Genomic DNA, 22,817 nt, shown 5'->3' on the forward strand with positions numbered 1-22,817 from the left:
CAGATGGAAAACATTTATATGTATAAATTATTCGATCCAAAGTGCATTTGAATGGCGGTGAAACACTTTCTTATGATGTCTTACATTCATACGAGCAGACAGAGAAGTAAGTTTGAAGTAAGTTTGGAGCACAAGAAATAGAAATAAACCTTGTGTAAATTGTCAGCTTAACGCTAAGCTAAAATGCTATTTCTAGCCATTTTACATGCATGATATCAGACACGATCATATTTTTAATCAAGAAAGTTCATGTTGGATCATAAATTCTTTTTTTCTTGAAAGACATTTGATATTAGGGTAAAAATCATAATCTTGATAATGTATTGTTTTCCTGTAAAAATATAAAAAAAATCCTTATAACAAGATCAATTTGATTTATCTTGTTTTAGAAACAACACTGCATAAGATATTTAGGTTTTTCAGAGAATGTATTTTTAAAATGTGTATTTTCTCTTACTGTACTGGCAGAGTTTTTATAGTCAAAACAAGTGAAAAAAATCTACCAGTGCTGAAGAAGTAATCCAAAGTTTTTAGAATACGTTACTGACCCTGAGTAATCTAACGGAATACGTTACAAATGACATTTTACAGCATGTATTCTGTAATCTGTAGTGGAATATATTTAAAAAGTAACCCTCCCAAGCATGAGGGTGAGAAAATGATGAGAGTATTTTTTATTGTACCCTTTGTATGTGTCCCCCTCTAGCGGTCGAACATATGTAGTTACTTTACACACATAAATACGATTTAATATGTAAATAGATATAAATGCAGTTACAAACTAATGTAATTACCAGTTACAAACTGGTAATTACAAGGGTATTATGCTATAAATGTGGTTTATGGTTAAATTTCTAGTGTCCCCATAATTAAAATTGCTTAATAAAACATACTAAACGATGTTTATATATATATATATATATAAATGCAGAACGTTTTTTGCTAGGGTTAGGTTTAGGGTTAAGTTCGTACAGAATAAAAATAATTATTTATATAATGGAGAGTCCTCATAAGGATAGCCGCACAAACATGCGTGTGTGTGTGTTTTGTCTTTTCATGGACTTGAGGGGTTAATTAAAAACGAGGCACGTGTGTTCATTTTTCGCATTCGACAAATAATAGAAATTGGTTGATGCTCGATAACATTTGAACGCAATCAAGTGTCTTGTTGAATATACCATTATTATCTCTGAATGGGTTGGCATACAGAACTGATAACTGATAAGTCAGAATTGATTGCTCAGATGATAAAGAAAAATATAGCCCCACACACGCACACTTGTATTTTAATGCATTTAACCGTTACATTTGTATATGTATTTTTGGACAGTGCTGCATTATGGGAGTTTTGTTCTTTTGACATGTGTAGTGACGTATGTCGTGACGCGTGAATGTTGTGTCTGGGTGAAAGATGGCGGACTCAGTAGCGGCTGGTCTCGAGGACGAGAATGAGACCGAAAACGAGGATAATGAGAGCGAAAAACGGCTCTTCAGCGGCGTCAGAAAGACGGGGAAACATGCTGGTGCTTCAGACATTACAGAATCTCTGGGATTTTACGAGAGGAAGGCAAAATATAAAGAGAGAAAGAGCAATGTGTCGGGTAAGAGTGACAGACAGTGCGTTTAAAAAAACATAAACACGTTCCTTATCCTAGTGAGCTGCCTACCTAGACAGTATGTTTTGGCATCATCATCGGTAGGCAAGGCTCGATCAAATGCTGTCTAAATAGGTAACTCACTAGGTTTTAGCACACACACACACACACACACACACACACACACACACACACACACACACACACACACACACACACACACACACACACACACACACACATACACATACACATACACATACACACATACACATATACATATACATACACATATACACATATACATATACACATACATACACGTACATACATGTTCCTTATCCTAGTGAGCTGCCTAACTAGACAGTATGTTTTGGCATCATAGGTAGGCAATGCTCGATCAAATGCTGTCTAAATAGGTAGCTCACTAGGTTTTAACACACACCCCACCGACCGACCAACCGCTGATTGCATCAATACAATTTAAAGCATCTTATGTACCATTAACAAGATCAGGTTGTTCGGCATCCTTCAGCATCTCTGGTTTAAGGTAAAGGTAAGGTGGCTCATGTGACAGATTAGCTGCTTGCATAATGACACAGACATTAGAGGTATGTGTATCAACAGAGCAGAACTGTGACACTCAGGTGTGTGAAGATGTAATTAAAGCCCAAACATGAGCTTCATCATTCCTATCTCAAAGTTAACCTCATCCCCATTTTCCTTTGGCTACAATTGGAAGTACTTGTAATCTTATAAAGTTGCTGGTGCTGTGAATAAATCTGGTGTGTGTGCACTGTTGACAAAGGTCTTGGTTTACATCAGGGTTATACCTAAAACCTTTCTCATTAAATTTATGTCATAGATTCCTGTTTTGTACATATTCATATGTAAATGTACATGAAGCACTGATTATATTGCATAATGCTTGGTAGTTAGTAGAAGTTATTATAAAGCAGGGTTCCCATGGTCATAGGAAACCTTGAAATATCAGTGAAAAAAAATAATATTTCAAGCCTGGAAAAGTATTGGAAATTAAGAAGATCTTAAATAGTCATGGGAAAAATATGCAATTTTATCTAGTTGAATACAACATTTAATAGTTACTCTTCACTAAAATATTGGCAAGAAACTGCTCTTTGTTAGTGCAGTTTGTGTATAAAATTATTTAAAAAAATCGTTATACAGTAATCACGAATGACATGGAAAGTCATTGCTTAAAAGGTGTAAGAATCTCTTAGTGTTATTAATTACATATGGTATCACTGGAAATGTTAACTTAAATCTTAACAGTCTTAAAAATCTTGTGTGAACCAGTGTTGCTGTGTGAATTGAATGTGATGATTTTAAAAGACTGAGAAATGCTAAATTAAAAAAAACAATAAATGGATAACAACAATAAAAAAAAGAAATAGTAAACGCATCTTTCTTATTGCAGGGAGGTTTAAAATACCTGAAGAGGTTAATTAGCAATCCCATTCAACTCAACAGCAGTTGCTCGACTGGAGCATTCAGGACCCAAGTGTGAACCTTGGATGCTGCCATCTTTGTTTAATAGTTAAGGAAACTTTTTTCAGGTCTTTTTCACACTGCTAATAGCCCTCTAAACTAGCGTTTCTTAATCTATGGGTTACAAATTGGGTCGCATAGCCATGGTCATGATGTATTTTAATAAAAGTTCAGTAGTTTTCTGAGTAAAAGTGAATAAAATTGCTAAGTGCAAATTTGCTGTTTTCAGTTTAGTCTTCCATGCTGTTGCGCTGGCTGTCTTATGGCTCTTTTATTATGATGATATCATCCTCAATATCATTTGACATGCACACTCTCTCTGTGATATCAAGCAAGGCAGAAGCGCTGTCACTCAAGCTTGACATTTTCATGACACACAGCGTTTACTGCGTACACTCATTGAACAGAACAATTTCCTTGATTATTTGTTTGTGTCGGTTTTATATAGGCTGTTTCTGTAAATATTTAAGAAAGTGTCGTAAATAGTGTCTTTTGAGTGTCCACAATACATTATGTGGGCAAGTTCAGTGTAATTTGTCTGTATAAATGGCAAAATAAGACAATGTCTCTTCACACAGCAGACCCCGCAGCTCGAGAAAAATACAGGAAAATAGTTAAAGCTGAAAAATGTAACTTCTTCTGGGTTAAAATACTTTCGCCTGTCCCAGATTAAAATGCAGAGACCACTGTATGTAAGCCATTTGTAGGTTTTTGTTGTTGTTGAAAACTGTAAACAGTGTCTCTGTGGGGCTATACAAATTCCTCTGATTGTTCTGAGTGACACTTCTCAAGGGAGACAATAACATTGACTCGACCAATGGAGTGAGTTGGGGGCGGGACTATCTGTTTGTTCCATCAACTGTAGAAAGGGGGCACATTTAGAAAGATGTTTTGAAAACAAAGTTTATATTTGCAGTTCCGTTCTGTGGCGCTGATGTCGCAGACATTACGTACTTCAGATTTAAGAATTTATGAAATGTTAAGATAAGCAGAAATACTTGCTTACAAACAATCCCTCTGTACTGTTGTGTAAATAATTGTCAGCTTGACACTAATTATTGATATTATCTGTACTTTATAAACTATTATAAAAAAATTATGAAACTTTTACCATGATAAACATAGTTCTCTTACGAGAGGTTCTCTCGTATTGCGTAAGCTAGCTTACGCTACGGGAAAGATTAATCTTTTCTGAGATATTGAAGCCAAAAAATTATCCTTAATTTTGTATCCATTGTCAACGCAGTGCGGCAGCTGCAGACCTTGAGCGGGCTAGCTAGCGAGCTCATAGGTTGCTCTGCGGCAACTGCTGCAGCCTATAGACGAGCTTGGGCTGAACTCGCGATCCAATGAGAGGCGTCCGGCGCTCACTGCATCAAAGCCCGCCAAAATGGGCGTGACTAGAGTGCATATAAGTGTAGTTCGTAGGCTGGAACCCTGATTTTCATCTCTTCAGCGAAGCTCTTCGCATCTCTGAACCAGAAGCCGCGTCGCCGTTCGAGGGGCATCAAGCAAGCGTGGACAGCGCCGAAGAAGCCGGCCGTCTTCGCCACCTTCAGCCGTCCTGCGAGCTACGCCATCCGGCGACGTATCCTTTTAAAGCAAGCTAGTTCTTAAGAACTTCACAAAAGAGTACTGAGCGTCTTTTTAAAGATGCCTCGCTCCACTTGCGCCTCATGCCGCCCCTCTCAGCACCGGAGACCGCCACGTCATCTGGCGCTCTCTGCCTGGGACTGGGGCATGCAGAGCTCGCCCTCACTGAAGGCGGATGCGATCTCTGCGAGGAGCTGCCGATGTCGACCCTGCGGGCTCGACTCGAAGCGCTCAGGACCGAAGCCGCTGCGCCGCCTTCTATTCAGCCGCGCAGAAAAAAGCGCCGCTCTCAAAGGCTGCCGGAACCAGTGGTAGAAGCGATTGCCTCGCCGGAGCCCATCCCTCGAGCATCGCCTTCACCCTCCCCGCCCACCCGGGACGCGCAGTTGCCGCTGAGCGGCTGCTCTGCTGCCATCTCGGACGAAGAATCGTGTTCCATCATGGCTTCGGACAACGAGGAGTGGTCAGGCTCACACGCCTCCTCCTCGGCCCAGGAATCCAGCAGGACCCGCGCCGGAGTCGAAGGGGAACTAACACGCCTCCTCACACAGGCCGTCGACCGCCTCGGGCTCGAGTGGTCACCGCCCCCTGAGCAGGCACCCAACAGATTCGATGGCTGCTTTCTTCAGAGCCGCCGCCACGCAGCACCCGCTACCCGGGCCGCTCCCTTCCTGCCGGAACTCCACACTGAGCTTTCCAAATCTTGGAACGCGCCTTTCTCGGCCAGGGTCCGATCCCACTTCGGTGGATGGCGCCACCGAGAAGGGCTACGCTTCCATCCCTCCGGTGGAGGATGCGGTAGCAGCACACCTTTGCCCGCCCTCCGCGAGATGGCGGTCTAAACCAGTGCTCCCGTCTAAGGCCTGCAGAACAACTTCCGCCTGTGTTGGCCATGCCTATTCCGCCGCCGGCCAAGCTGCATCTGCTCTGCACTCTATGGCCGTTTTACAGATCCTCCAAGCGGACCTTCTACGGGAGTGGGATGAGGAAAGCAGGCATCCAGAGGCGGTTGCAGACATAAGAAGTGCGACGGACCTCGCCCGCCGCGCTACCAAAGCTGCAGCCCAAGCTATAGGGAAGTGCATGGCCGCGCTGACTGTGACTGAGAGACATCTGTGGCTAACGCTAGCCGACATGGGAGAAGCAGAGCGCTCTACGTTCCTCAACGCACCGCTCTCTCCATCCAGTCTCTTCGGCTCCGCGGTGAGTGGTATCATTGACCTGTTTTCAGAGGTCCAAAAAGCCACACAAGCCATGAATCTCTTTGTGCCTCGTCGCGCTAACTCCTCTGCAGGCCGCCCACGTGAGCCTCCTGCACGAGCCTCTTCACAGCGCCCAGCTCAGCAAAGCCAGACTTCTCAGCGTCGACAGGGCGGCCGCCTCGATCAGCGCTCAGACAGCCGCCGCGAGACCGCCGCCCCACGGGCCTCGGCCTAGAATCGCGCTGAAACCTGAACAACCAAAGTCCTCCTAGCTTTGTTGACAAAACGACGGATCAGTCCCGCCGCGCGGACCACCGTCAAAGCTTCGCCCCTGTCAGTCCCCTTCTCTCAGGCTACTACAGTGGTAGATTCAGCAGCCAACAAGCCGGTGTTAACACCGCTTGCCTGCACTCAAACGCGCTTTCACGGCAGCCCAAAGAAATCTTGTAAAGAGCAAACATGCCCTATGTGTAGAAAATGTGCCCACAACCCAGTGTTCACCCCTACACACAAGCATTACACATCCCGTGTCCCTATCAGAGCACACTCACATAAAGCGGTTACTGAACCGCTCGAGTGTTAGAGTTAATAAACGCTCCACGAGCCCGTCGCGCGCTCCCTCCTCTGCCCGCTTTGTCACACGGCCAGCAAACACCTCTCCGCATGTAAGTCCCGTGCCCGTGACTATGCTCGCACATCACTTATCAGATGTGACTCTTTCCCCATTTACCCCAATCGGGAAGTCACTCACAGAACAGCCTGTCTCTGCTGTCTGCGAGCAGTCATGCATAAACACTAGGGATGTGAATATCTGCCAAAAATGCCATTCGATAATCAAGGAGCAAAAGTCGAATACTGTTCGAAAATCGGAAGGGAAAAAAAACGCACACTCACAATGACAGAAAGGGAGGCCAATTTAATCTTTTGCGGTTTGTCATCAAACAAACTGTTTATTAATTGAACAAGGAACTTGTTTTTGTCGTGTTTTTTTTTTACACAGTAGGCTAATTGGAAGAACAAAAAAAGGAAAAAAAACATTAAGCAAGACAGTCCGTTTCTGCATCGCCAAACCAGATGCTCGTTAGATCAAAAAATAAAATAAATGCGTAAGGATACATGTCATAATGATTTTATGCGAACCTGCCTACTTTTTAAACAAATTAGTTTTAATCAGTGTAACTATTCATAGTCTAACGCTTAGGCATATGTCATATTCTAGTTCAAAAAAATGAGCATGTCAACATGTTCTGGGAGCAGACGCGAGCGCAACCTATTAACAATTAGTCCAGCCACGGAGAAGACCTGCTCGGATGGCACAGAGGTCGCAGGCACACTCAAGTAGGAGATTGCTAACTTTGCCAAGTGGGGATATTTCTTCTCGTTGGCCTTCCACCATGTCATGGGGTCAGCGTTCATTGGTGGGCATATGTCTTGACAGTATTGCAAGAGTTCGGTTGTGGCTGTTGCTGTCTGCTCGATGTTATCATCGCCAAACAAAACAGCAATCGCGGCAGCAGAGAGGGTGTCATTTCGTGGATTTTTAGCCGCTGGTGGTTCGGTAGACCTTTCTCCCTCTACGTCACTGTCTCCAGCGTTATCAATGCTGGACAGGAGGTCTCTGACTTCGGCCTGCACAGCGCCTCTAACATCGTCTGTTGCAAATCTCAGGTGCTTGTGCCTTGGGTCTAGGAATGATGCGATGTATGCAACCTTTCGTGCGTTGCTGACTTCTGCAGGACCGAGTCTCCTTTCCAGTGATACAGACACTGTGCTTTTGAATCCCTTGACTTTGGCGTTCTCCCCTGGGATTTCTTTGAGATGCTTGGACAGTAAAGTTACGGTCACCGGGTACACCATGGAGACGGACACTTCATATTCCCCACAGAAGGCAGTAGTGGCACATTTTAGCGAGTGCAACATGGGTAAGACCTCCTCCATTACAATCCAACTATCATCTGTCAATTCTAGGGTGTGTGCATCTGATAGCTTAGTGACACTCCTGTCTGATAAGGCAGCACACACGGCCCATCGCTGCTCCAATAAGCGCTGGAACATGTCATACACCGAATTCCACCTGGTCTTACAGGATTGCACTAACTTATGCTCAGGTAAATTCTGGAGTTGTTGCTTTTGCTTTAATGCCTGTGTTGCAACTGTGCTGTGGTGGAAATGGGAAACTAGGCGATTAGCAGCTCCAATTTTGTGTTTTATGTTCGGTAGTTTGAAACCATCGTTTATTGCAAGTTGAATTGTGTGCGCGAAACAGGGCTGTGAGTCCCATTCAAGTTCATCGTTAGCGTTGGCCAAAACCATGTTTTTTTGCGTTGTCATGCACGCAGGCTGTGACCTTTCCATTTAGCCCCCACTGGTCGCGAGCATTAGAAAGAACAAGTGCCAGATTTTCAGCCGTGTGTCGCTCTGGCATGGCTTTGGTCTGCAGAACGGCACTCTGCATCTCCCAGTTAAGCATGTAATGGCAAGTGATCGTAACATATGATTCAGTTGTCAGTGCCGTCCACGAATCCTTGGTCAATGAAACTGTACGAGCACTCGCTAAACGGCGGCGCAGATCAGTTGCACTTTCACCATGCATTTTTTCTACTCTGGTTGTGATTGTCTTTCTTGTTGGAATGGTGTATTCAGGCTCAATGAATTTCATTAACTCCCGGAAACCTTCTCCTTCAACAACACTGACAGGGAGCATATCCTTAGCTATCATCTTAGTAATTAGCATAGTGATCTGCTCACTGCGCCTAGCATCCAACTTACATCTACCCAAGAAACTAGCCATTGACTGCTGCGTGCTGCCTGAGGATGATGAAGCTGCTGCCGGGTGCTCTGATCTCAGGTGGCTATGCATCGTTGTTGTAGAGTGGTGGTATGCCAGCTTTGCTTGGCATAATTTACACTCAACTTTATCATTGTTAATTTTTTTAAATGAGTCCCACACGGAGCTTCTTGGTTGTTGCATGGTTGGTCGCAGAGTTAACGGCAATGCTCTTCTTCTGTTTTTTGTTTACACTATGTACAAAACGTGTACCCTAGCTAGATCACGCAGTAGGGGGTTTCATTCATGTTAGCGACACCTTGTGTCCCTGACCTGAAAAACCATGCTGCGCGATCTGTGATGGTAGGTGCGGAAAATATAATGATATTCGAAAAAGCTATTTTATGATCGAATTTCGCACGCAGTTCGACTATTCGACCATTCGAAGATCGCAACTCATCCCTAATAAACACACTAAGCGCGCTCACACATTCTGTTCAGCGCGCTGTGTGCGGCAATCAGGGCGATTTGGCCATTCACCCTCTAACATTACGCTTCAAAGCGTGGGAAGATATTCCAGGGATAGCCGAATGGGTGTTAAGCACAATAAAACAGGGCTATTTGCTACAGTTCGATCGCCGTCCTCCTCGCTTCAGAGCGCGGCTCGAAACTACTGTGAACAGTAGTTCAGAAATAGCAAAAGGGCCATAGAGAGAGTGCAAAAGGGCCATAGAGAGAGCTTCTGTGCAAAAGGGCCATAGAGAGAGTGCCGCCGCCTCTGAGCGAGTCGGGGTTTTACAGCCATTATTTTCTTGTCCCCAAGAAAGACGGCGGCCTCAGACCAATATTAGATCTCAGGGTTTTGAACAAAGCGCTTGCAAAAAGACCGTTCAGAATGCTTACAACCAGCAAACTCCTCGCGCATGTGCGCCAGGGGGACTGGTTTATTTCTCCCGATCTGAAAGATGCATACTTTCAGATTCAGATAAATCCCCGTCACAGGCCATTCTTGAGATTCGCCTCGACGGCCAGGTTTATCAATACACCGTCCTTCCGTTCGGCCTGTCCTTAGCACCTCGTACTTTCACGAAGTGCATGGACGCTAGCGCCGCACTCCCTGCGGAGTCAGGGTTTGCGAATTCTGAACTATTTGGACGATTGGCTGATTTTGGCACAATCACATACGGAGCGCCTGTCTCACAGGACAGTTCTCCTCAGTCATCTGAACAGTTTGGGCCTTGCAGTCAATTGGACCAAGAGCTCACTACAGCCCAGTCAGGCAATTTCCTTCCTTGGAATAGAACTAGACTCAGTGGCAATGACGGCTCGCTTATCTACACAGCGCACGCGCCATGTTCAGCGACTAGCCGCGTCCTTTCAGATGAACAGCCTCACGCCTCTGAAAAAATTTCAGAGAGTGCTAGGTTACATGGCCTCAGCCGCAGCAGTACTTCAGCTGGGTTTACTGCGCATGCGCCCGCTTCAGCATTGGCTAAACACCGCGCGTCTCGCCGGGCTTGGGCCACAGGCCGCCAGCCGATCAGAGTGACTCAGACCTGTATCTCAGCTCTGCAGCCCTGGACAGTGGCCGAATGGTACCAGCGGGGAGTGACGATGGGAGCTGTATCTCGCCGAAAAGTCATTTCGACAGACGCGTCCAACACGGGTTGGGGAGCAAGCTGCGAGGGCTCTCCGGTTTTTGGCCTATGGTCAGTTCAGGAAAAGCTCCTTCACATAAATTGTCTGGAAATGATAGCGGTCGAGTACGCGCTCGTGCGCTTCCTCCCGGTCATTCAGGGTCACCACGTACTGGTCCGTTCGGACAACAGATCTGTGGTATCCTATCTAAACCATCAGGGCGGTGTCAGATCCAGGAACCTCTTCCATCTGACGAAACGCATACTGAGTTGGTCCCAGTGCCACCTGCGCTCGCTGAGGGCGACGCGACGTGCCAGGCCACATGAACGACGGCCCAGACAGACTGTCCAGAGACAATATTCCCCCAGGGGAATGGTCCCTGCAGGCTCAAACAGTCCAGACGTTATGCCGCATATTCGGCAGAGCAGAGATAGACCTCTTTGCGTCAGAAGAGAACTCTCACTGCCCAATATTTTTCTCAAAGCGAGGACGCACTGGCCCAGGATTGGCCCAACCGCCCGCTTTACGCCTTCCCTCCCGCCTCGCCATTGCCACAGGTAATGCAGAGGATCAGGAAACGCGCCACTCGGTGCTCCTCATAGCCCCGCTGGGAGAATCAAACATGGTTCCCGGAGCTTACGCAGCTGTCACTGACAGCCCCGTGGCCCATCCCAGTGAGAGCAGATCTCCTCTCGCAAGCTCGCGGCACGATCTGGCATCCCCACCCAGAGCGCTGGGCGCTAAACGCGTGGGTGATCAACGACTACCCATCGCTTTGCCAGAAGGAGTAATAAACACCATCATACACGCTAGAGCCCCCTCCACGATAAGACTCTATGCGTCAAAATGGTCTGTGTTTTCAAAATGGTGCACCGACAGAGACCTGGACTCACGGACATGTGGGGTATCGCCGCTGCTCGTGTTTTTACAAGAGCTGCTGGATAAGGGCAGATCCCCATCCATGCTCAAAGTGTACGTGGCGGCCATCGCGGCGTTCGCTGAACCCCTGCACGGCCAGTCACAGGGTAAAAACGAGCTGGTCATCCGCTTCCACAGGGGAGCTAGAAGGATGAACCCTCCGCGCCCCCCATCGGTTCCTATCTGGGATCTTTCTATAGTTCTCGAAGCTATGAAAGCCCCTCCCTTCGAACCGCTTCAATCCGTGGATGTGAAACACCTCTCACTTAAAACCGTTTTTCTAACTGCCCTATCATCAGTTAAACGGGTGGGAGATCTTCACGCGCTGTCTGTCAGCGCTGCGTGTCTTGAGTTTGGACCAAGTGACTCCAAGGTCATTTTAAAGCCTAGACACGGCTATGTCCCCAAGGTGATCGGTACTCCTTTCAGAGCACAGATCATTTCCTTGTCGGCGCAACCAGCATCTGATAGCGAACGCAACGCCAATCTCCTTTGCCCAGTCAGAGCACTGAGATTGTATACTGCGCGCTCCGCATCTTTCAGACGCTCTGAACAGCTTTTCGTTTCATTTGGAGGGCGCACCAAAGGTCTCGCCGCCTCGAAACAGACACTGTCCAGATGGATAGTAGACGCTATTGCTGCCGCGTACGCGTCAAAACACCTACCATGCCCGCTAGGCATTAGGGCTCACTCCACTAGAGGCATGGCCTCCTCGTGGGCATGGTCCAGCGGGTTTTCCATTCACGACATATGTGTGGAAGAGGGCTGGGCTTCCCCCTCCACCTTTGTCAGATTTTACAATCTGGAAGTACCCGCTCTGCAGGCTAAACTGCTAGCGGTTTAATACGCTACAGCTCCCCTGGTGAGCTGCATTAATGGGACACATTCCACACAGACCGGCACCGCCGCTCTGTGTATGTGCTTATGTACTACACACACACTGGCCCGCACTCTTGCCGGCCAAATATTAATTCCCCACTCACAAGGGCTCCCCCGGGTCCCCCTTAATTCCCTGGGGTTCATGCAGTGGATGCTTGGCGCGCACGGCGTTGACAAAGGGTTCCCGTAGCGTAAGCTAGCTTTCGCAATACGAGAGAACCTCTCGTAAGAGAACGAATCGGTTACTAACGTAACCTCGGTTCTCTCTAGATGAGGGAACAAGTATTGCGTAACCGGCCGTGCTCGCGCCGCGAGCGATTTTTGGCTTCATTCAATGAAAACCAGGGTTCCAGCCTACGAACTACGCTTATATGCACTCTAGTCACGCCCATTTTGGCGGGCTTTGATGCAGTGAGCGCGCGGACGCCTCTCATTGGATGCGAGTTCGCCCAAGCTCGTCTATAGGCTGCAGCAGTTGCCGCAGAGCAACCTATGAGCTCGCTAGCTAGCCCGTTTAAGGTCTGCAGCTGCCGCACTGCGTTGACAATGGATAAAAAATTAAGGATAATTTTTTGACTTCAATATCTCAGAAAAGATGAATCTTTCCCGTAGCGTAAGCTAGCTTACGCAATACTCGTTCCCTCATCTAGAGAGAACCGAGGTTACGTTAGTAACCGATTCGTTTCTACCAACATATCATAGTTACTGCAATTATTGTTACTAGGCCTACTATAAAACTTGAAATCCATTTGGGATCTCCTGTGTAAAAAGCTTTCAGTCTTTTCTAATAAGTTGCCACCAGTTTTTTTATTTTCTATTTTTCTATACTTATATATATATTTACACACACTCTGGTGGCCAAAAGTTTGGAATAATGTACAGATTTTGCTCTTATTGAAAGAAATTTGTACATTTATTCACCAATGTGGCATTCAACTGATCACAATGTATAGGCAGGACATTAATAACGTGAACAATTACTATTACAAATTTGAAAGAAAAAAATTCAAAACTTCTTAAACTACTTTAAAGAGTTCTCATCAAAGAATCCTCCACGTGCAGCAATGACAGCTTTGCAGATCCTTGTCATTTCAGCTGTCAGTTTGTCCAGATACTCAGGTGACATTTCACCCCACACTTCCTGTAGTCTTGTTGGGTACTTCTCACGCACCTTACGGTCTAGCTGATCCCACAAAATCTCAGTGGGGTTAAGGTCCTTAACACTTTTCCAATTATCTGTTGTCCAATGTCTTCTTTACCCACTCTAACCTTTTCTTTTTTCTTTTTTGTTTCAAAAGTGGCTTTTTCTTTGTAATTCTTCCATAAGGCCTGCAACCCAGAGTCTTCTCTTTACTGTTGTACATGAAACTGCTGTTGAGCGGGTAGAATTCAATGAAGCTATCAACTGAGGACATGTGAGGCATCTATTTCTCAAACTAGAGACTCTGATGTACTTATCCTCTTGTTTAGTTGTACATCTGGCCTTCCACATCTCTTTCTGTCCTTGTTAGAGCCAGTTGTCCTTTTACTTTGAAGACTGTAGTGTACACCTTTAGATTAAATCTTCAGTTTTTTGCCAATTTTAAGTATTGCTTAGCCTTCATTCCTCAAAACAATGATTGAGTGACGAGTTTCTAGAGAGAGCTGTTTCTTTTTACTCAATAATAAGGTGTTGAAGTGTTGGCTGCTGGAAATGGGGCCTGTCTAGATTTGATAAAAAGTAACTTTTTTCAAATAGTGATGGTGCTGATTACATCAGTAATGTCCTGGCTATACTTTGTGATCAGCTGAATGCCACTTCAGTGAATTCAACTACCAATTTCCTTCTGAAACAGACAAATCTGTACATTATTCCTTATCTTATTAACAACAATAGTAGTCACTGAGTTATTTTTGGCAGAACTAATTTGGTTGCTATGGTACATGTTTGTAGGGCTTAAATATATGATAAGTTCAAACTGGATGCAATTGATCTTTTCTCTTTCAGCATATTTCTTTCTTTAATTCTACAAATCGATAGTGTGCATGTTTGTGTTCTTGTTCAAATGTTTTATTTCAATTAACATTTGTTTGAGTCTGTGAAAGAATAATAATGATTGCTGTAAGAATCTGTCTAAATTATAAATGCTTAGTCATAAAAAGCGAGCTAATTAATGCATATAGCAAATACAGCATGTTACATGGTGTTGTATGTTTGGGTCCCAGGTAAACACAAAATATTATATTTGGGACCTCCTTGGCCAAGAACCCCTGCTATAATAAAATAATTTTTTGCTATTTAATTTTATATAGCTGTTCAATCCAAGTTGCACATTTTTTATATGCAAAAAAAGAAGAAAATATATATATTTTCCAAAAACAATGTGCCAATTCAGCATGATTACTCAATAATAAGGTGTTGGAGTTTTGGCTGCTGGAAATGGGGCCTGTCTAGATTTGATAAAAAGTAACTTTTTTCAAATAGTGATGTGCTGATTTTTTATTTTTTTTTTACGTCAGTAATGTCCTGGCTATACTTTGTGATCAGCTGAATGCCACTTCAGTGAATTCAACTACCAATTTCATTGTGTTCAAAAGAACAAAATCGACACTTCCGCAGAAATTGTAGCCACTATGGCTCTTTTATTAATAAAATACTTGTGATTTAGAGAACTTAGAAAAAACACTCTAGAAGAACATGTTTCATGTCTGGGAGCGACAACGCTTCACACTGTTCTGGGAGCACTATACTGTGTGCGTTCCTCCATCGTTGTGTGTTTCCTGTGTGGATCCACATTACAATATATTTTTCAAAAGTGTCAATAAACTTGCTCTTTGGCACAGTTCAAGTTTGTAATCAACTTATTTGCTCTGCAAACTGTTTACAGGTTTTGGATCTTCATGACACCTTTATTTCAGGATGACCATATGACCAAAAATTTAATATGCAATGATTGGTCCTCTGGTTAGTCCAGTTATGAATTAATTATTCAGTCAAATTATTTTTTTTTTTATGCCAATCTTGTATTCCTAATTATTCAGTAAATATTTTTCCATCATAGTTATGTGCATTTGTTTTTATCAAATAAAATATGTATCCACCTCAAGTGAGTGAGTGTAGATGTTTTTTATGTGCATTTTGGAGATTTTATTGTCATCTTAGAGTTTCCATCCAGCAGATTTTACGCATATACTAAAATGAGCTTAAAAATACATTGATGGAAACCCAGCCTATGTTTCATGCAAAAATTGTATTCCGTTAAGATAAATGGCTACTTTTGAATAGCGTCAATGGTAAAATTGGCGTTTTGCATGCACCTGCAGGGGCTAACTGCTGAAGCTAACAAGCCAGACCTTGACCTCCTGCTGTAGTCCGATTTACTGCCGAATGACTCTTTAATGAGTCAAAAAGGCTCACAAACTCAGAATCAGTCTAATAACTTAACAGGCACTACAAAAACATAATTCTGTTGGAAACTCTGGTTGTGAACTTGGGCTATAAGAGGTTACTTATGGGGCTTTTCCACTGCACGGTACGGCTCAACTGAACTCGACACTGCTCGCGTTTTGGGGGTTTTACACTGTGGATAGTACATGGTACCTGGTAAATTTTTTAGTACCACCTTGGTCGAGGTACCAAGTGACTTGTGACGTCAAAACCCTGCAGATCACTGATTCGTCAGAGAGAATCGTCACTACCAGTGTCACTGGATTTGCAACACAGGACATCAACCCGTGAGTTTTAAAGTTAGCAACAGCAAGAGCAGTATCATTTGTTCACGCAACCTTTGAATTATAAAAAGAAATGACTGTGCGCCACAAAACAACGCCATGGTCAATAAATGAGGTGTAGCCGTTCCTCTCGTTAGTGGCCGAGGTGAGGATCCAACGAGAGCTGGATGGGGCGACGCAACTATGACAATCGGCCTATAATCCCACCCACGTTGAGGCTGCACTAAACTGCAGTGGACAAGCAAGCTCAGAAAAGTAAAGCAAGCAGAGTCGAGTCGAACTGTAATGTGCAGTGGAAAAGTGCCATTAATGTTATAAAGATTGCTGATAATACCACAATAATTGCAGAGGATTAGGCCTCATTGTCCTTCACAGGCTTCTTTCAAGAGTTTAACAGAAACATTTGTGCAGTTCATGGTATCCGAAAGCCAAATTCCATCCAAACTAACCGCATCATCCTGTTTTATGTACTTAATATATTAAACTGGGGGCCTCTTCTTCTGCCATTCTTTTTTCTTTTGCTGAGTTCTTCTTGTCACAATGTTTTACAGGTTGATTATGAGCTTCGATAACAAAATGCAAGGTTTTCTACAATAGAAGATGTTAATGTGTCATGCAAATATTTTACTAAACACACACACATACAAACAGCTGCTGCTGTTACCTCTCTCGCTCTTTTTCTTTCCCTTGCTCTTTATGTTTGTTTTCTGTATTCTCTAGTTCTCTATTACTGTTAAACATAGGACATTCTGTGTGTGTCTGCCACAAATCAAGTTCACAATGTTTGTGGTTCAGCTAGTGACACACTCTTGCTTTTATCATACTATGTTGGCTTTAGGTCAATGTAAACATGTACTTAAAACAGCTCAGGCCGTTCTGACTCTGTGTCTATTGTACATGAAGAATGTTACCAGAACGGAATCATCAACACAAATCAGAAATCTTCTTTCACTACTTTGATATGAAGACATTTTTTGTGACAAACTAGTTTGAAATTAGTTTCAAGCTAGCATATGGGTTGCACTATAACTCTGTTAAGTTTTATAAGGTCACGTATTTGCTGTGTATATATAAGAGAGAGATGTAGAGAGGTTTGTGTGTATATTCTCTTTTTAAGGTGGTAAACTCTTGTTCCCTCCCTTTCTCTATCTCTCTCACACACACACAGAGGAACAATCAGCTTCCAGTTCCATCCTTTGCATGTGTAGTTTTGTGTGGGCAGGACTAATAATAGTGTTAAATAATGGGTAGAATGGCTTCATTGTGCTGGATGCTGTGGCCACACATTCATGTGTGTTTGTGTGTGTTTGTGCACAGATCTCTCTCTGTTGAGGTTTATTAGTGCTGAGTTGACTAGAGGATATTTTCTGGAACATAACAAGGCCAAATACACTGAGCGGAGGGAGAGGGTCTACACCTGCCTGCGGATTCCAAAAGAACTGGAGAAGGTACCAAGCAAAACACTACACAATCTATACAAATACATAATGCATGCACTCATCTTTTCAGTCAACTAAGCAAAACTTAAAGAAACAAATAAGTCTTTCTAAACAACCTTGCAATTGCAGTGTAATTTATCACACTGCACATCAATTCAGGGTTTCACAACTGCTAGTTTACAAACCCCTAGTGGTCATGACAGAAAAGAAATGATAAGAAAATAAAATAAAATAAAAAATAATAAATACAATAGATATGTAACTGTTTACTCTGAAAAACAATAATAAGATTAACACTAAATCATGTTTAAAGTGCTTAATTTTGTTTTGAATATGTGAGCTATTTTGTTATTTTACATTTTAAACCAAAGTTGAAGGAACACTGTTTTATGAACAGGACCATTAAAAAAATATGACTGATAATCCCAAACACTGACTGTGTGAATGTAGTCTAAATGTGAAATAGAACGTTTAATCTGAGTTGTGATTGGTACATAAGACATATTAACATCATTAGTTTCATCTCCACAGTTTTACCTTCCCACCCCTATTCCATTGTCCATTACTTTAGCCTTATTCAAAGCTGAAGTTGGATTGAGTGGTGCTAAAATGGGGTTTCATGACCCTTAAAATTTCAGGTGGTAAATAATGTAAAAAGTACCTAAAACAGGCTTTAGTACTGCCAGTGGGGAAAAGCCTATAAAGCCCTTTAGGCTGTAGAGGGACTGTGGGAGCCCTTTTCTACGGATATGGTCCGGGGGCAGGTTCCTGGGGCGGGGCAAATTCTCTAACTGTTCTGTGCATTTCCACCGCAGAAAAGGCTGTTCTTGGCTGGAAAAACTGGTGCCGCACAGGCCCCAAAAGCTTGCTGCACGTAACGCAGGAACAGATTATTGTATGGGGCGGAGTGTGGGAAAAGGTTTTGTCACGAAAGATTTACAACAAAAACAGTAGCTATTATCTGCAACTTCAAATCTATGTAACAACAATAAATAAAAACACTAAAATGTCAGCCATCAAAACCGAAATGACTAAACGAGCACTCTACTTGCGATGTGATCTTCTACGCAGATCCGAGATAAATATATCAGTAAGTTATTAGATTTGCCAACTTTGTTAGCTTTCCTTACACTGTTCTCATCTTATTTTGCATTTACATTTCTGCATTTGGCAGACGCTTTTATCCAAAGCGACTTACAGAGAGCCCTTATCACAGGGACAATCCCCCTGGAGCAACCTGGAGTTAAGTGCCTTGCTCAAGGACACAATGGTGGTGGTGGCTGTGGGGATCGAACCATCGACCTTCTGATTACCAGATATGTGCTTTAGCCCTCTACACCACCACCACTCATTTTGTGCATTTTATTGAAATTTATTTTGTGCATTTTATTGAAATGCATTTTGTGCATTTTATTGATCAGTAAGGGGATTCTTGAGCAGCTACTCACAGTTAGGAAGATTAGGGCTATCTGTTAAGTAAACCTGTAGGATACTCAATCAAAACTTAAACATAATTGTAAAGGGGTTAAAGGGAAAGGAGGAGGCGAGAACCGGCTTGACAAAATAAATTATTGTTTAATATAAAACTCAATCTAAAAGACAAACACCCACAAACAGGTGTCGGACAGCTGTCCTTTAAATCTCACTCGCTCTCTCGCACTGCCGTCTTTGGTCGGCCTTTATCCCTCTCGAGGGCTAATTAGCCTGATTAGGGGCCGGGTGTGTGGAATCACGACCCGACCCTGCCCTCCGCCCTGACACATTCCTCCCTCGTTCTCTCAGGCAGGGGAGCCCCCGGCATGACTTCCACCTTCCACCTCTTTCCCTGGGGAAGGGCGTGCCTTCCGCCCCATCTGCCGGCTGGTCATCCCCGCCTTCCTGAATCTGGGAGTGGACGGGGAGAGAAAAACAATCATTAAAAACACAGGGTGTACTCCCTGTAACTGTGCAGTACCTCCTAAAAACCAAAGTAAAATTTAAGAGGGAGAGAGAGAGAGAGAGAGAGAGAGAGAGAGAGAGAGAGAGAGAGAGAGAGAGAGAGAGAGACTTGACTTTTAAACCTCCTTTATTACAAAAGAATCAAAATTTAATTAAAACTCACATAGTTAAATAAATAAATACAAACATACAATAATAAATAGCACAAAAAACCAAAACAAAGAAAGAAAAACAAATACCTCAAAATTAAACATAAATTTGCAAAACACCATCAAAATCAGATTCACATATGCACTGGTTTACTCCCCAAATATAATTGAAAGTCTCCAGGTCTTTAACCAAGTTATAGTATGCATATTCCACCTTTAATCTAGTTTTAATTAAACTTTTAAAATTAACATTGCATCAGTTGACCCAGCATTATTTATTTTGCTTTTACGTGAAATCCAAATTCCCATCTTTGCTTGCCCAAACAAAAAATTAAGCAAAACGTGGATCTGCTTTCTGTTTCTGCTATACTTTGGTCCATAAATAAATAACATAGGTGAAAACACTTCTCCCAAAACTGTACACCATTCTTCCAATTGAGAAAGTAAAGGCACAAGCCTCCCACATTGGAAGAATAAATGAAAGACAGTTTCAGTCATCCCACAAAAAGGACATCCCTCCTGAACCTGGGGATCGAGGTGTGCTCTGTATCTGTTTGTAGCTATTAACCCATGCACAACTCTCCACTGAAGATCACCAGTCCTTTTTTTCAATGGGAGGCTTGTACAAGGCCCTCCAGCAACCCTTCGGGAAGAGCCTGATCCAAATAGCTCTTGCCATTTTGACTCTTTAACTCCTCCTAAAGAAAGAGAGTGTGAAACTTTTACACATGTAACGCACAGTGCTTTCTTCTCAGTTTTACTGAAACAGTCCAATAAAGGTATCTTGAAGGTCAACAAAGATCCCTCCTTTTCTTCAAAAATACCCACAGATGGAATTATTCTTAGTTCAGGAAAAGTTAAATCCATATCTTCATTAGTTGCTTCCACTCTGCGTTTAAAATCCATCGATAGGCTCTCAAGGATTTCATTTAACAGTCTTTGTGTCCAACGAGTTGATCTTATTCCAATCTTGGAAGCTAGCATTTCAGGAGATATCCATCCATCTGAAGTTATTAAGTGTCCAATTTTTACAACTCCTGCAGCCTTTAGAAGATTCCTCATAGATGGGGATTTTAAAATCACTGAGTCCACTATAGAGTTGTGCATTAGAGGTTCTTCCCTTGACCAGAGACCTCCCTCATCCGCTTTGTCTCTCAAGATATTAAAGGTCCTCCAGGCTTTGAACACTGAATGGTAAAAGGAAGTTAGTCCAGTCAGATCAACATTTTGAAGGTCCAGGAGAAACAAATGTCTATCCAGCCCCATCCCTCCTGCTCTTTTAAGGAGGGCACAGGTTATTCCAGACCAGCTTACATCCACTCAGTAGAGATATCTTTTTACTGTCTGTAGTCTAAAAGTCTTAATTCTGCTTTTTATATCCACCAGTCCTTGTCCACCTTCTTGTCTGGGTAGAAACAAAAGTGATGCTTTTATCCAGTGGTTACCAGACCAAAAAAGTCTATTAAGCATTTTTGGATTTTTTCAACCAAATCTTCAGGAGGTTCCAGAATGTTCATTTTGTGCCATAGCATTGAGGCTACAAGGTTGTTGCAGACCAGGACTCTTCCCCTATAGGATAACTGTGGTAGCAACCAATTCCAGCAAGACAACCGAGCACACACCTTCTCCACCAGGCCCTCCCAATTCTGTCTCTTGTAATCCTCCCTTCCTAAAAACACCCCCAAATATTTAATCCCAGATTTTCCCCATTTTAAATTACTTGGGAGAGCTGGAGTGTTGTGGTCTAAACCACACCACAATGCATCACTTTTTGCCCAGTTAACTTTTGCAGATGAAGCTTTACCATAGCTTAATAAAACCTCTTTTAAAACCTGAACATCCTTAACATCCCTTAAAACAACAGTAATATCATCAGCATAGGCTGAAACCTTTACATACTCAGTTAAAAATAGCACCTTTACCTCCAAACCCATTAAACTCACTCTTAATTTACATAGAAGAGGTTCTATAGCTAAACTATAAAGCTGACCAGAAAGAGGGCATCCTTGTCTTATACCCCTCTGTACCTTTACAGGGACACTCAAACCTCCTGCTATTTTTACCATACATACTGCATTATTGTACAACAACTTTATAATTTTTCTAAAATTTTCTCCAAAACCAAAAGCTTCTAAAACTTTAAAAAGATATTGATGATCAACACGATCAAAAGCTTTCTCCTGATCAATTGACAGTATTCCTACATCAATATTATTACACATTGCATAATCAATAACATCACGTACTAGGTGCAAATTGTCAGCAATACATCTATCTTTTATACAGTATGATTGATCTTTGTGTATAATTTTGAACAATATTTTGTTCAATCTATTGGCAAGGCACTTTGATAAAATTTTATAGTCAGTGCAGAGAATTGCCAAAGGTCTCCAGTTCTTTAATATGGTAAGATCACCTTTTTTGGAAGCAATGTTAAAACAGCCCGTTGGCAGCTCTTGGGTAGAATACCAATACGATTGCATTCCTTAAGCACCTCAAATAAATCAGATCCAAGTATTGTCCAGAAATGTTTATAAAATTCACCAGGAAGTCCATCTATGCCTGGGGTACTGACCCGACTAAAGACCCGTTACGGCATCACTTAATTCCAAGAAAGTTAATCCAGACTCCAATGCTTGTTTATCTTCTTCATTTAGACAAGGAAGATCTTGTAGAAATCCATTTTGTATCGGCATGTCTATGTTCTCAGGTGAGTATAAATGTGAATAAAAATTAACTGCTATCCTAGCGATTTCCACAGGCTCAGATGTACATTGTCCATTGTCATCCTTCAGGTTATGCATTTGGTTAACTTGTACACTCTTGCGTTCTAGATTGAAAAAAAAAGAGGTGGGACTCTGTCCATATCCTTTATAGATAAGAATCTATTTCTAACAAGAGCTCCTTTAACCTTTTCATTTAAAATAGAGCTTAATTTTGATTTCTTCTCAGACCACTCATGCACATTGGAAGAAAGATCTCCTATCATATTTTTCTCAATGGCAAGGATTTCCTTTTCAAGCCATTCCAGAGACTGTTTCAAACAAAAATTATAGTGAGATGTGTACTGCTGGCAAAAATCCCTTATGTGAGCTTTACCAATTTCCCACCATAAAATAACATTATCAAATCTTGTTTTTTCTTTTCTCCATGTCTCCCAAAAGTGTTTAAAAAAATCACAAATAACCTTGTCTTGTAGCAATTTGACGTTAAAATGCCAGTAAACACTTCTATTTTTCTTATAGTTCAAGTTGCAATCAATAGTGATTAATTTGTGATCAGTGAAAGATGTGGGGACAATAGCTGTATTAAAAATTCTACTTTTCATACTATTTGATATGTACAGTCTGTCTAATCGTGCTGCTGAAATCCTCCCATCACTAACCTTTACCCATGTATATTGCTTAACAAAAGGATTATTTTCTCTCCATATATCAGTAAGATTAGAGATTTTAATGACATTGTCAAGTACTGCAGAT

General features: G+C 42.7%; 1 protein-coding gene across 1 annotated transcript in view; it reads left to right on the forward strand.

Annotated features, from left to right (window-relative positions):
* Positions 1 to 1,411: 1,411 nt before the first annotated feature.
* The window catches only part of LOC127644399 (transmembrane anterior posterior transformation protein 1 homolog), a 53,306-nt gene continuing 31,900 nt past the window's right edge, over positions 1,412 to 22,817 (forward strand). Inside the window, exons 1-2 of the mRNA XM_052127547.1 lie at positions 1,412 to 1,601; positions 17,130 to 17,260. Coding sequence (XP_051983507.1) covers positions 1,412 to 1,601; positions 17,130 to 17,260 — 321 coding nt within the window. The remainder of the gene's footprint in view (positions 1,602 to 17,129; positions 17,261 to 22,817) is intronic.

This window comes from Xyrauchen texanus, chromosome 5 (assembly GCF_025860055.1).
Source record: "Xyrauchen texanus isolate HMW12.3.18 chromosome 5, RBS_HiC_50CHRs, whole genome shotgun sequence".
Lineage (NCBI taxonomy): Eukaryota > Metazoa > Chordata > Actinopteri > Cypriniformes > Catostomidae > Xyrauchen > Xyrauchen texanus.